This window comes from Myotis daubentonii, chromosome 11, assembly GCF_963259705.1.
Source record: "Myotis daubentonii chromosome 11, mMyoDau2.1, whole genome shotgun sequence".
Taxonomy (NCBI): domain Eukaryota; kingdom Metazoa; phylum Chordata; class Mammalia; order Chiroptera; family Vespertilionidae; genus Myotis; species Myotis daubentonii.
In genome coordinates, this window is record NC_081850.1 from 63227067 (window position 1) to 63242288 (window position 15222).

Consider the following 15222-nt stretch of genomic DNA (forward strand, 5'->3'; position numbering starts at 1 on the left):
TTCCTTCTCCCCAAGTGGTTGATGTGGAAAAACCCATTCTCTTAGAGAAACTCCACTCCATCCCCACTCACGGAGTGTGCTCTTTGCACTAAGAACCAAGTGGTCCAATATCCATACATTCGGGATTGTCAGGCTCACACGTGAGTCAGCAATGGCCTACCAGTGGTCGACAAACTCATTAGTCAACAGAGCCAAATATCAACAGTACAATGATTGAAATTTATTTTGAGAGCCAAATTTTTTAAACTTAAACTATATAGGTAGGTACATTGTTATCAACTTAATTAGGGTACTCCTAAGGCGTAGGAAGAGCCACACTCAAAGGGCCAACAAGCCGCATGTGGCTCGCGAGCCACAGTTTGCCGACCATGGAAGTGTTTTGACCTTTCTCATCTCATGGCACACACACACTAATTACTAAAATTCTGTGGCACGCCAAAAAATATGTTGTATATTTTGCCAGTCTGACAAAAACTTAGGTATAATTTTGATTCATTCATACTGGGCGACTATTGTTGTGTTGGCTGTTGTCATTTTTTAATTTGACAATTTAAGGGAAAAGAGGTCCGGGCCCTGTCTAAATAGTCAGGTATTGCATGATTTAAAAGTTCCTATGGCACACGGGTTGCAAATCATTGGTCTACTCTGTATAGACCTGAACTAATCCTAGTCCTAATGCAGTGTCTGTTTGCAATCCTCTCCACCATGAAATTACAAAAAGAAAAAAGAAGCCTGCTAAAACCAACAGGGACACAGGGCACGGGGACACAGAATATGGGGGAAGCAGCAGACGTGTGAGGATAAGAGTCTGCTTTTGGACATGTTGAGTTTGAGGTGATTGTGAGATGTTCAGTGGACGTAGGCAGTAAGCAGATGTAATTATTGGTAAGTGATTGGCATCCCAGGGTCTGGGATATGGTTATGACACAGGAAGAAATCACATCACTCCACTTTTCCACTGCTCTCTGGGGCACACACAGATGCCTCCCCTTGTCTCACCCCAGTGGCCTCCTCCTCTCCTGACACTTCGGCACCTGCTGAGGTTCATGCCGGCCAGGGTCTCACCTCCCGGAAGAGGCTTGTCAAGGTCTTTTTCCCAAACAGAGCTGGTCTCCCACTTTTGCTCCATTTCCTGCAACTGAGTGATTGGTGAGCTCACTGGGTGTTGTTATTTGGACTCTTAGGGTTTTCTGGCTAAAACACCAATTGAAGTATTGAAAACATGGGATAGATTCTAGAATTTTTTAAAAATGCATATAAAACTGGTCTTCTGAATGAATCCGGCACATCAGGCTGTATTTCCGGTTCAGGGAATGAGCCCCAGATCTACTTTTCATTACTGTTGAGTGCACATTGCTGGTGTGATGGCCCATATTTGGTCAATCCCAGCAAGTTGATAATGGCTCTCCCCGGCCCATCTCATTTTCCCCCACCCTGAATTCATTGTATTCTTAGAATCTAGAGCTTTCCGATGACTCTTTTAATACATAGAGCAGTCCTGGGCTTGAGCTCTCTGGCCAGGATCCCGCCTGCCTCAGCTACTCTGCTGAATACCAGCCACTGGGCAAATGCTTCTCTTTGTTTACCCTGATCCTCTCACCCAGCACCCGCCTCGGAGCCCCATTATGTAGGGCACACGAGCTGCTGTCTCGGCAGTGCACCCACTGGGCCTCCCGACACTGTGCCTAATTGTATTCCCTGTTCTCTGCTACCAGATGCAGTAAATTGCATTTCCTCCCAGCTCCCAAACCTGCCAATCCTCTATTCACGAACAGCAGAACCGTCACCTGGGCAGGACGGGACCAGCAGAGCAGCTGGTAAGTCCTGGGGAGTGATTGATTTGGTTTTGATGCCAGGACTGGCCCTGGGGCTTGCGTTTCTCTGCACTTTACTAATGAGGGGTGCCCAGGTATTCTCGCAGAGAGGGACCCTGTCCTCAGTCCAGCCTCAGACGTAGAATTTGCAGTGGCCGCACAGGGTCGGCACTGGGTCCCAAAGACTAACTGGGGACCGAATGGGAGGGAATATTGAGGCTATAGAGTGTTTTCCCTCCTGCTTCAGAGGAGTCTGTGGCTTGAATTTGCGGTTTTTATGTCTTTTTTACAAAGTTAATCTGTACCCTGCCTCCAGGGATTTTTATTTTCCATGTTGAAATACGCCCGATCAAATGAGCTGTGATGGGAGCTGGGTGGAAAGTGTTTTCAAAATGTTTAAGTATGTTGCCGAAATCCTTTGGGAATCGAGCTGTTTGTGTCTTGTGAACATATAATCCCAAGTCTTCCTATTTCTGGAGTTATTTCTTAGCTACTGTGATATACTGGGAGGGAGAGTAGCAATTTAATGAACATATGCTTCTGGCTAATGTTTCTCCAACTGTGAATCTTGGAGAATAATACATCTCTGAGTATAAGTACAGAGAGAGCTGCACCTTGCTCTGCTCAGTGTGAATGTGCCTCAGCAATCAGAACAGAAGGGCATGAACAATGACTCCCTGTCAATCTGTTTGCTCTATGCAGAAATGCCCCGAGCGTCAGGGGTTAAATGAAACAGTGCATGGCCAAGGTTGCACAGTTAGTGACAGTGTGGGTGAATTCAAATATGATGTCAGATATTTTTCTTCTCATAATCTAGGTGCGTTTATGTTGAAAATAAATCACATAATAACACCTGATATGAAACAGAACAATCGTGGACTTTTAAGGCCAGAGGAACTCTTTTATCTGGGCCAACCTGAATATTTTACGAAGCAAATAACTGCTCCTTATTTTAATGCAAAGGTAAAATGAACCAGCAAATAAGTATTGACCTACTTGTCTATTGCACTGATTACATTTAAATATCTACTGGGTTTAGTCTGCAAACATCTTAGCATATTACTTTACGTACAGATGCACAGAATTCTAGGGTTGGGTGGGACCGGAAGTGGTGTCTGGTCAAACCCAGGTCCGGTCCACATTTCCCTGGATAGTTCCAGGACAGATAAACCAGAACTTGCAGCCTGCAGCTGTGCTACAAGGGAATCACTGGCTGTGCCTCAGGCTCCAAGGTGAATGTTTTAAAAAATAAGTTTACATGTACTTTTCTTTATGAACTTGGGGAACAACTGTTCAAAAGTCACACACCTTCCCGCTTGTTGTTGGAGATGTGGGTGTTGATAGTTTCCAAGTTGGGGGTAAAAGGCTCTCTGGCCCCTCGCCACAGGTTCCCGCACCTCACAGGACATGCAGTGGGACCCAACGGATGGGGCAGCCCGTGGAGGGGGTGGGGGCAGTGCATGAGAACTAAGAGACAGAAAGAAGGTTTGCATAGTGTTGGTGATCAAAGACTATTAAATTCAAGAGTGGTGTGTGAATGTGATTGTCGTGCTGTGTGTGTAGGCATACACCTACCATCACAGCCTAGCATCCTTCACATTTAGAGGTACTGCAAACACAGTGACCCAAAAAGCAAATGCATTTTTTTAAAGTATTACATTATCTGGATATTTTAAAAAATAAGTTTACATGTACTTTTATTTCTTAAAGGTCTGATTTTCATAAATGCATCTGCTGTGGGGATACATGTGAGCGGAGTGGTGGAAGGAATCACATTTGCTGTGGTGCCCACCTTTGTCCAGGCTGGCTTGGGAGTAGAGGGTCAGGGTCATTATCAATGGTGGTGACGACCCAGAGCATGGATGGCATGCCAGCTAATGACAGTCATCATAGAATTTTCCTACATCTTGTCCATCCTGCTTTAAGAATGTCCTTGTGGAGATTGGCACAAACTTAGGGCCACTTTTGTAAATGTCACTTGTCATTACTCAGTATTGTGACAAATGATCTTGTCATTTGCAGTTCGGGAGGTTTAGGATTCTGAATAATGAGAATATATTTAGAATCGTCGCTCTTCAGAATTAGGAGGCGTCTACTCCAATCCCTTCTTCAAACATGGAAGTCAGGGTGTAGCAGCCCTGCCAGGAGGCCCTCCAGCCGTGGTCACTCACCTCTGTGGCTGGAGCTGAGTCTCTTACAGTGGCCCCTTCTGTCTATAGTTGGTTCTGATTAGTGGGAAGTCCTTCCTCTGATGGAGCTATCATTTGCTGCCCCCCCCCCACATTGGTTCTCATCCTGCCCCCAGGAGCCTCTCAGAACCTAGTTCTGATTTCCCTTCAGGCATTTGAAAATGACTATCATTTCCTGTCTGTCCCAGATCCTCAGTTTGCATCCCCTGGGGCCAGGTCTCCTCAGCTGGTCCCTAGATGCTGAGATTGCCTTGAGACACCCTCCATCACCCCTGTGTGGCTCACACACAGAAGAACTTACAAACATCTTTATTTCTTAACCTCAAAAGGCAAATATAAGGATAAGCTATGCACCTTTCTGCCCTTTATAGATTAGATATGACTACTAAGTTCCTTCCTGTTAGATTGTCCCTTATACGTGTGGGGGTCTCACGGGGCCACCGCCGAGCCTCAGTGGAAGGCGGGAGGGGAGCATGTACGGGCATTTGGTAGTCGGGGCTCCTGTGTTCTCTCTCATTTCAAACAGCAGCTCCTCCACGCTCGTGTTTACATATTGTGTTTCTGTATTAGTTTCCATTTGAATAAAGGGTTTAACAGTTTAAAAGCAGAAAAAACCTCTGTCGAAGTCTTTATAGCTTGTGATTGTGGCACCTCATAGCCTTACTTTTCTTCTCACCTCAAATCTGGAAAGCAAGCCTTCCTTATTTTTAATCATTTCACTGATCAAAACGTTGCAGAGTTGGACCCGAAGTCAGAGGCCTGCCAGCACACCTCTGGGGCCCCTGGCCCCTGGGAACCCGAAGTCGCCACCTGTGGGGCCTGATCATTCAACAAGGAACAGGTCCTGGCAGTGGTCCTCACACCCAAGGCCCATGTTTCTGTCTTGTCCACAGGAATAGAAGGGCCTGGAGGGTGACCCAGATGTGCTGAGTCTCTGGCATTTGCCTAATCTGCTTAGAGACCTGGGACAGGAAAGAACATGGGATTCATCTGCACAGCTTCTGCCTGGTGGACCCACGCTGGCTCGTGGTGGCCTCTGCTCTTTGCATTTAGCCCCATGGTGTCAAACTCACTTCTATGACGTTTACGGAATTCCCTCCTCATTTCTGAAAATCAGAACTTCCGAGTGTCTGCCCCCAGCACCTCAAGCTCCTGAGACAAGCCCGTGAGTAGGGGAGCTGGGGCTCAAGCCCAAAGTACCGAGAGCATTTATATCCTTGGTGCTTCCTTATTTTCCAGCCTTCACTTCCCCCCAGCAATGCTCGTGCTGGCACTTTTCAGACTGAACACCATCCTTCCTGACCAAAACAAAGGAAGCAAAATCAGATTTGAGAAAGAGACTTTTGCTATCCTTCAACATCACATATTTGCCAATACTACTAAGGTGTCCTGGGAAAACAATTATTCAAAGAAATTTTTTATTACCGGCTTCTGAAGTTAGAGATTACTCTCTGGGATGAAGGGGAGAATCTATTTGGAGTTAATTCCCTTGTTTTTCATTGTTATTGACGTCACAATAATCAATTTTATATTTCCTGCCTCAAGGGATGTGACCATATGTGTATATGCATGGTCATATGCCTGAAGGGACAAGACTGCACATATATGTGTGTCCGTTCAATAAGCCAAGCATGTGCATTGCTTCTCTTCCACATTCCGGAAGTGACGCCCCCTACTGAATGTTTATCATATTGGGATGCTCTCACTCCATGCTCTGCCTGCCTACTACCTCCTCTTGTACTTGCCACATCACTGGCACGGGAGATACGTGCTGTTCACGGCACCACAGAATATCAAAGCTGGACACCCTTCACGGTGCAAATGGGGAAAGTGAGACCCCAAGATGGGGTGTCATCTGGATGGCAATTCAGACCCGCTGTGTTTCTCCCTCCTTCTGACACCTCCCATCTTACCGACTCATGGCAGTGGGGGCGTCATTTTATCCTCTACGTGTGGCTGCTCAGCCTGTGCCTCCTCCCACGGAGCACAGTGAGTCAAAGGAAGTGAGCCAAGAGACGCCTGAGTCAAAGGCTTTAGCAATGATTGAATTCCCATCCTTACCGAAGTGTCTTGTTTGGTGTGCCCCTGGCTTGGTTCTGAAATGGAATCATGTCAGTTGGTTCCCCATCCAATCACTGTGTCAGGTGTCCTGTCTCCTGCCCCCTGGGCTCCTCACAGCGACTCTCTTTTTGCTAAAGCTGTAAGTCACAGGGAACAAGACAGTCATGCGCCGGGGGAGTAAGACTGACTCGGAAGCAAGCATCCTCTGCTCCTCAGACCCATCCTTTTGGGAGCTGCAGCATGCCAGGCCCCAAGAGCTTCTCACCCCTCCCTCGCCCTGGTTTCTAGGCCGGTGTCTTCCCCAGGGGCCTCCCACGGTAGCCCACACCTGGCTGTTGCCAGGATCCCGAGGCTGGGATGAGCATCCCCCATGACAGCGTTCCTGCTTCTTCAGAGTGGTTCTCCCCGTTGACCAGAGAGCTACTGGGGGAGTAAGAACCTAGTGAACCAAACTGGGAGGCCCAGAATCAAAGCCCCAGTTCAGCCATTCGTTCACATCCCACCGCCAAAACCAGCTACTCGGCAACGTCTTACTCTTCATGAACAAAGTGAATGTTTTTCTCCCCTGTCTTATGGGGTTATTGGAAGGAATGCAAAAATGTCTCCTACACTCCAATCCTTTTGTCATCAGTAGCCATGTTTGGAAATCGATAATTAAATTATTGTCTGGTAAGAACACACTTCCAGGCTTCAGTCATCCCATCGCTGAGCGCCTCTCGCACTATATCCTTCCTTTTTGCTCTGTCTCCCGGACATTTCAGACAGCTTTTCTTAAAAGACTTTTATGTCCAGGGGCTCTTTCAAAATCTCTTTTAGGGACTCCCCAGAAAGTCTTCCGCCCTGAGCAGCACCCCCTCCTCACTTGTTTTCAATGAGATGAGCACAGGACCCTCGTCACTACACAGAGAGCAGTGTCCCTGTGGGTGGGGACGCTCGAGGGGCGGGAAGGGTGGATGGAGAGCCTTCTCTGTGGTTGGAGATGAGGGCACGATTCAGTGAGAGGTCCTTGGGATTCGCTCCTGGGCAGCAGTAAAGGCAGCAGAGTTTGTAACGCTGTGGGCAAGCATGAGAAACAAAACGCTGAATTTAAACCGTAAGCCTGCTTTTCCTCCTGCTTCGTATCCACCCTAGTTTACCTTTGAAATGTTATTGCCTGAGAACGGGAGCAAAATGTAAATGCTTATTCATAAGCAACACATTGAAGGTGAACGTTCGTGCCTCCGGTGTGGTTGCTTTTCTGAATGTCTGACAGTATTCTCTCATGTGCATCCATGACGTCTCAGTGTTGCCCCTGTGTTAAGCCAGAGCTTCTCAGTGTGCACCCGAGCACCCCTTGCCAGCGAAGAGAGGGAATGCAGACAAGCAATGTGAGATCAAGCCCTAGAGAAACCTGCTGAAAATCTATGGCTCCGAAGCCTTATGTTCTAGCTGGCAGGGTGGGGGTGGGGGGAATACAAGTGAGGTTGTATTCGATGGCATAATACAGAAATACTGGAAGAACAGTGTACAACATGTAAATAGAAATAGTCATGTGTAACCCGAATGAAATCATGTGACATGGGGTTCAGGTCCAAAGCCATGTCATGCTTAACAAAATACAGTTTAAAACCACAGCCATGAATGAATAAATAAATACACAAATAAATAGGAACCCTGTTCTTTAGCTGTTGTTTTTTTTTCCAGAAGGATATGAGAAGGAATCCAATGCATATCTCCACCCAGACATATTTCTTATATTTCCTTCCCTCACCTCCCTCTACTGATCACGGTCTCCAAAGCACCACCTGACACCACGCACAGTTCCTTCTCTGTGTCGCACACGGCTTTGACTCTCTCTTCCATGAGCTCCTTCTTTCTCAACTGGTTAGTGTGTGGATCTACTCAACTCTTCTAGCAGAGAACATCTCAACGTCCTTCCTCTCTACCAAGTCTCTGATTCTAGAAACAGGCAAAGACAAAATGAGGTTGAGGGTTAAGGTGGAGAAGGGAAAAATGGACCAACAGCGACAGCATTCTCATTGGTGGGAAGAGGGAGAGGGCTATCTCTAAAGATTGCCATGTTAATAATTTGTATCCTGTCATATAGATATGAAAATATAAATATTTTATTTCAGACTGTATTGATTACAGGTAACGGTGTCATTTTATTTGCATATTGCTGGATGTTTGGGAGATTATTAAATATTGTACCTATAACTAATAATCATTATTGCCCTTCTTATCGATAAATCTGTCCCATGAGTGTGTTTATAGTGATAGGACATAATATTTTAACGCCAATATGTGCTTTTTAATATAAGTGTGATAATTAAAGAACTGACTTTTTGGAGCCCACGGAAAATTTTAAATGCCTATTCTAGTTTTCTCATGACACATTTTTGGGGGAAATGTCACCGTCATTGTGTGAGCCCATGTACCTCCATGACAAATATTGGTTGGCCTCCCATTGCATCACTTAAGGAAACTCAAGATCTTTGTGCCAAACCGTGAAACTTTCCAAATGGACACAATGAAAATCAAGCATTGGATTTTGCTTCAGAGCCTTTTTTAGTTAAGTGTCAGCCGTGAACAGGTTGTATCTTATTACACAAGCAGATGGAGCAATATCATGGCCGGTTTTTTAAAAACAGTTCAAGCATCAGTTACTGTGTGTACATTGTCATTGGTGTCGTATTACACAAAGTCTCTGTGACTAGATGAAGACAACCAAATTAGACGTTTCATTTAGTAGCATCTGTTTCACAGGTATGTATATCAGGTTCCTTCTGTACCAAAGACTCTAAGGTAGGTGGTGGTGGGGAAGGGCGGTCATGGAGAGATGTCAGGTGAAATAACTAGACTTCATAGATCTTAAAAACCTGTGGAGCTAATAAAACATTCCCATAATTATACTCCCGAGTGGAAGTATGATAAAAGTGTTAAGTATCTTCAGAGAGGTTTAGAAGATGTGTCCAAAGAATCTTAAGAGAGGGATGACTTAGAGATGGGAGGATCCAAGACAGCAAGCACATGGAGGACAGCCACGTCCTACCTGCTCCTCTGGACAAGTCCCATTTGGATGCATAGAAACTCAAAAGAAGAACATTTCAAGAGAAGGGAATCTTACCAAAAGCAGGAAAAGTTTAGGTGTGGAATGGCGTTATTTGGTTGTGCTAGAGCAGCGGTTCTCAACCTGTGGGTCGCGACCCCTTTGGCAGTCGAACGACCCTTTCACAGGGGTCACCTAAGACCATCCTGCATATCAGATATTTACATTACAATTTATAGCAGTAGCAACATTACAGTTATGAAGTAGCAATGAAAATAATTTTATGTTTGGGTCCCAGCATGAGGAACTGTATTTAAAGGGCCAGAAGGTTGATAACCACTGTGCTAGAGGGAAAGGGAGCAATAGAACATGCAAGTGAAAAGATATTTAGGGTCTTGGCACAGCTGGGGGACTTGCAGTTATTCAGAAAGAGGTAGGAACTCCAAGGCATGATAAGCAGAGATGTGACTCACGACTCCAGGAGACTGCGGTAGAGAAGGGATGAAAGGCAGTCCAGGCAGAGGGACGATGGTGATGGAAGGAGGTGGAGTGTCCTGGGAATGGTGAGGAGTCTGTTACAGCCGGAGTGGAGTGGGTGGGGCTGCAAGTCAAGCCTAGAAAGGAGGTTTGCTTTGTATGCCAAGTTTAGGAGCTTGGTGTTTATCCCCTACAGACAGAGGAACCAACAGAGGGTTTATGCATAAGGTAACTGTGGGACGATGGGGCATAGGCTGCAGGGGTCGGCAGCCTTTTTCTAGCTCTTGTTTGAGAAACCTAGATCACAAATATTTCAGACTTTGTGGAGCACATAAGACCTCTATCACATAGTCAGTCTTTGATATTATTTTCTTTCCCCTTCCTTCTTCCTTCCTTCCTTTTACTATCTTCTAATAATATAAAAACAATTCAGTGCTCCTCTGGGCAACAAAAACAAGCCTCAGCTACCTCTGGCCCTCTGGCCTTGACCAGCATAAGTGGCAGATAAGATGGAAACAAGGATACTGTGCAGAGAGCAGAGGAGGGTCTGGCCTACGGGTGATGCGGGCAGTGATAAGGAGATGCAGGGGGACAGATCTGAAATGCAATTAGTGACTCTCAACAATTGTTTGGCTGTCGGGCAATTAGGAAGAAAAGGACAAACAAATTGGGTGCAATTCCGAGCTTGAGACACTCGGTGGTCCTGGTATTATTTGTCACAAAGACTCTGGGGGAGTTTGGAAGGAAGACGATGGATTTAGTTTTGAAGCTGCAGAGAGGTTGATGTACCCACAGGTCACCCAGGGAAAGGGTGCCTGGAGAGAACTGGCTCTATGGGTCTAATGCCCAGCTTCCTCACATTCAGAATGTGCGCCTCTGAGGTAACAGATGTGAAAAGATGGGGTGTCACCTGAGACTGTAGGAACCCCACACTGGCCGCAGTGGGTTTGGGGTGAGTTGGAGAAGGTGAGATCAGAGCAGGAAGACCAGATAGGAAGCTCTTGCAGTCACTCAGGGAAGAGGAGATCGTGTCTCGGCGTGGGGGCAGTGGCCATGGAGCCGAAAAAGGTGACAGATGAGAAAGGTGGTGTGGGGCGGAATCACGAGGACTTGGCGGTGGGCACATGGAAGAAAGAGGTACCTTCTGCGATCCTCCTCCTCAAATTCCAGTGGCACAGGATGACGCGGCCTCGATCTTTGTGCTTTGTCTAGCTCTTGTTTGAGAAACCTAGTTATACATACATATCGTCTTACTGCTTTGGTAGCTTTCCAGTTTTGCAAATAACCCTACTTTATAGCACAGTGGAGGACAGCCACGTCCCACCTGCGAAAACCTTTATGTATTCTCCAGTAAAGAGAAATGTAGAAGAAGCCGTGGAACCCTTGATGAAAGGGTTAAAAAAGATATCAGGTTTTGGAACTAGGACACATCTTAACCAAGGGCTTTCAAACTGTCTCTAAGCTGAGGGTAAGCTGTCAGTCAAGGTAAACGCGCATGTCGCCAGCCTCCCTGGAACTTGTCGCACTGGATCTAAACAGCCGCTTGCGGGCTGTGTTGCAGCAGATGTTCCTCAGAAGCGTAAGTGCCACGGAGATGCGGGGCCTCTCTACCCGTGTCCTCCCCGTGCATTAAGCTGCTGTGCTAAACACATGTGTGCCCACCTCTGTCCACACCGCGCATGCACGCTAACACTCACGACGCTTGGCAGTTAGACTAGACAGGGCACAACACCTTTTTTTTGTCTGTTTGGCAATTAACCATTCACTGGCTTTTTTTGTTGTAACATGCACTTCCTTTCTCTTGTTTTCATTCAAGCTGTGTACGCCATGGAAATTAATGTGGAGAAAGACACACAAACAGGAGAGACCAAGATTCTCTCTACAGCCACCATTGGCCCAGAGGGGGTCCATCCAAGAGGAGTCAAGGTCTATGAGGATGGTACCAAAGTAGTGTATGAGGTGCGCTCAGCGGGCACCGTGGTAGAGAACGGAGTGCACAGATTAAGCTCCCAGGATGTAGAAGAACTCATTCAGAAGGCGGGACAGTCAAGCCTCAGAGGCGGGCGCGTGTCAGAGAGGACCGCGGTTGCAGATGGGAGCCTGGGCCACCCTAAGGAACACGTGCTCTGCAAAGAGGCCAAGTTAGAAATGGTCCATAAATCTAGGAAGGACCGCTCCTCCGGGAACCCAGGGCAGCAGGCCCGAGCCCCCAGCTCTGAAGGGCCGCAGGCGAACTTGGATCAGCCCGTCACCATGATTTTCATGGGCTACCAAAACATAGAGGACGAAGAGGAGACAAAAAAGGTGCTAGGCTACGATGAAACCATCAAGGCTGAGTTGGTCCTCATTGACGAAGACGACGAGAAGTCCTTGCGGGAAAAGACCGTGACGGACGTGTCCACAATCGATGGGAATGCGGCGGAGCTGGTGTCTGGGAGGCCCATCTCCGACACCACCGAGCCCTCATCCCCAGAAGGGAAGGAAGAGAGCCTGGCCACAGAGCCAGCCGCAGGTACCCAAAAGAAAAAGCGCTGTCAATGCTGTGTTGTCATGTGACCACTTCTCTCTTCCCCTTTCTTCGGGGCAGCCTCCGGGCTCCCCACCACTTACCTAGACCTCACTGTACCACTCACTGCAATACTGTGAACTGGAAGCCAGCGCCTGCCTGCCTTGCAGTCGGATTGCTTTGCTCTCTCTTATTTTCCACCCTTTGCGTGTTTCTCCGGTTTCCTCACCTCAGAGACAGCGTGCATGTGTGTGCTTCATTCTTTCCAAGAACTTGCTCTTGCTCTGAACCTTCCCCCGTGTCTCCAAGAGCGAACCAATTCCTTCCTGCTCGATTGGGATGGACTCTTCACGGCAGCGAGTTACATAGTAGCCTTAATCCACTCGACTGGGACCGACCCCGGTGGCCCCGGGGTGCCTTCTGTAGTGTGTCCCCATCCTGTACTCACACATCGCCACACCGCTGGTGTCTCCCTTGCCTCCCTTGCTGTGGATCTGTGCTTTTATATCTTGTGTGGCAAGACGCTGTTGGCTCTCGCCGGTCACTAGTGTAGCCAGAAGTGGACCTCACTTAATCTGTCCATCTAGGGCGATGCTTTCTGCTGCCTTACATGAGCTTCCAGAGGACAGTGTCGCGCATCTCTGGCTTTCCTTCTGTTACCCCCGAAATGAAGCTGACGTGAAAGGAAAGAACCCAGGGCTTGTCACAGCTGGAACGTAGGGACTGGTTTCCCTAACCCGCCCACCAGCACCTGTCCCTCATTCACGGCTTCCCTGGTGGACCCTTTATAGAAGAAGCACCGTTTTTTTAATTTTCTAAGGACGTGAAACAAACATTGTTTTCAGCGTCGGTAGTGATCTCCAAACGTAGGCAAGAGCACTGGCCTTGCTTCTGTTCTCTCGGAACAATGTAAATTTTTATATTGTTTGCTTTTCCACGGACGTTTTCTGATCATGTTCCTCTCTTTCCAACGAAGGGATCATTTTGAGGTGTATCTCTGCAGTGACCATATTTCTAGAACAGTCTTTCTGACCTACAGTGGAGGGCGGCTGTGATGGTCCCACTTCATTGCGGATGGTGCTGTAACTGAGACCTGACCATCTCACCTGCCCAGTTGATTCCAGAGCCTTACTTCCGGTCTCTTTTCTTTCTGTCCCCACAAGAATGAGAATGTTTCCCATCACGTTAGCGTGTAGGTTCATCCACCCCTCAAAAAAATTTTAAATGTAAAAAAAAATGTAAAAGATTAAGAAAGACCTGTCCTTAAGCACATTAGGTGCTTAAATTCCTTCCACAAACACTGGTTGACTGAGTGGCACGTAACTGAGCTTCTTAAAGCATGTTTCTTAAACTTCTGGAGATTTCAGAACATCAAAGAATAATTTCTGTCTAGAACACAATGGACAATTCTTTAAATAAATTTTTGGCACTCCCCCGAAGCAAACAGCCACACATATAGTAAAACCAAAGGGAAGCAATTTAATAACATAATCATATAGTAATAAAATAAAGGTGTAAATTTTAACTGATTTTAGTAACAGAGATATCTTAACTTTAAGTTATTTGCCCAAATGTTAATAGCATTGTTACAAATCATTCACAATATTATCTGTGTTCAATAGAAGGTAGTTTCAAAAAACATGCAATAGGCATACTGCATCAAGCCTAACTTCTGTGAAAAGTAGATGAGAAAAAAATAAGGTAGTCTTTAGAGAATTTGACTGCAGAACCAACTAAATTTGCCCTAATTATTTGCTTTCTCAGTGCTAAATCTAGTAGTATTTTTAATTTCTTGGCTTGAAATTATATGCATTCTAATCAAAAAGAAAATAATATTTTTATTGTTCAACGTTAATTTTTCTCTAATACCGCACAAAGTGAGTCATTTTATCACCAATATGTAAACAAAACAAGTGAAAGAAGGGAAAAATAAAGGAGCTAAGTTCTGCTTTCTGAGACGATTTCATCCATGGCTTGGTTTTGAACAGTTGGGGGAATTATCTCTAAATCTCAGCTTCACGCAAGCAGCTGCAATGGACTAAAACTGTTCTGTTATCTGGAAATAATACCTGGTTTTGCTGCCTATAAATCTCACTCAGCTTTCTGCTCCTCAGTAAATGATCACTAAGGCATCATTTAAGTGAGAAATAAAATGACATGCCCGATAAGCCCACTTACATGGAAAAAGAAAACAGTTGCCATGTGTTGGACAATCTATTATTTTAACAATTTATTTAAGAAAGCAAACGCTCAAAGTGTACCACAGCTTATCTTTTTTTTATTCCCTTGGGGATTAAAACTATTCGATATGAGTTTTTATCCCCTCCCCCCCACTTCTTTACAGTATGAGTTTTTAAAAGCACAGTTAGTGAGTGGAATGGGGGAACTTAGGACCCTTGGGCTTGCTGGCTGATCGTCAGAATCTGAGTCATCTTGGACAGAGAATTCCCTGAAATGACCTGCCCTTCCTCCCATAAATGAACTAGTTTCTCATGAAGACACTGACCTGCACCTCTCACTACAATGCTGTACAGAAGACGTGAAAGACTAATGACAGCCTGCACTCTCATTCACCAATTATTATTATAGGGGGTAGCAAGCTATATGAATTAGAGTGCTCTCTCTATGTTTACTACACAGCTGATCATGCAATGGTTTTCAAAGTAAGATGTGTTGCTTTTATTAAAATGATCTGTGGCCACAGTGAATGCAGGAGTGTTTGAACGTGGCATATATATATATATTTGCATACTTTGTATCCTTTTCCTATTCTGAGGGGGGATTCGGGCTCAGCCGGTACTTTTATGGGATGAGAGCTACAGTCCCACCTGCAGTAACAAGTAGCTACCCTTCCTAAGGGAGATATCCAGTTGTGAGTGTGAACAGTCATTGGCGTTCTCTGTGATTGACTATATCAGCAGTTGCCAACCGGTGGTCCGGGGACCACTGGTGGTCCCTGAGGTCCGAAAGGTTGGCGACCGCTGGACTATATAACCAGACTAATTAGAGCATCAGTAATGAAGCTACAGAACCGTGGTCTTTTTTGAGCTAATGGTTAGTTGGACTTTCTTTAAAATCATATCATTAGTTCCCTCATAAATGGAAAGAGGAAGAGAAGGAATATTTTATTTGTTTATAAATAGATTT

General features: G+C 46.0%; 1 protein-coding gene across 8 annotated transcripts in view; it reads left to right on the forward strand.

The window, feature by feature from the left end:
* PALM2AKAP2 (PALM2 and AKAP2 fusion) overlaps nucleotides 1–15222 on the forward strand; it is a 282463-nt gene that overhangs the window by 108481 nt on the left and 158760 nt on the right. For 4 of the 8 annotated variants that reach the window (XM_059657607.1, XM_059657610.1, XM_059657608.1 and 1 more), the window contains exons 6-7: nucleotides 1716–1817; nucleotides 11386–12081. The exons of 1 other annotated variant lie outside the window; for it this stretch is intronic. In XM_059657607.1, the coding sequence (XP_059513590.1) occupies nucleotides 1716–1817; nucleotides 11386–12081 (798 nt within the window). The remainder of the gene's footprint in view (nucleotides 1–1715; nucleotides 1818–11385; nucleotides 12082–15222) is intronic. 3 more of the 8 variants (XM_059657613.1, XM_059657614.1, XM_059657609.1) reach the window with 2 other exon arrangements.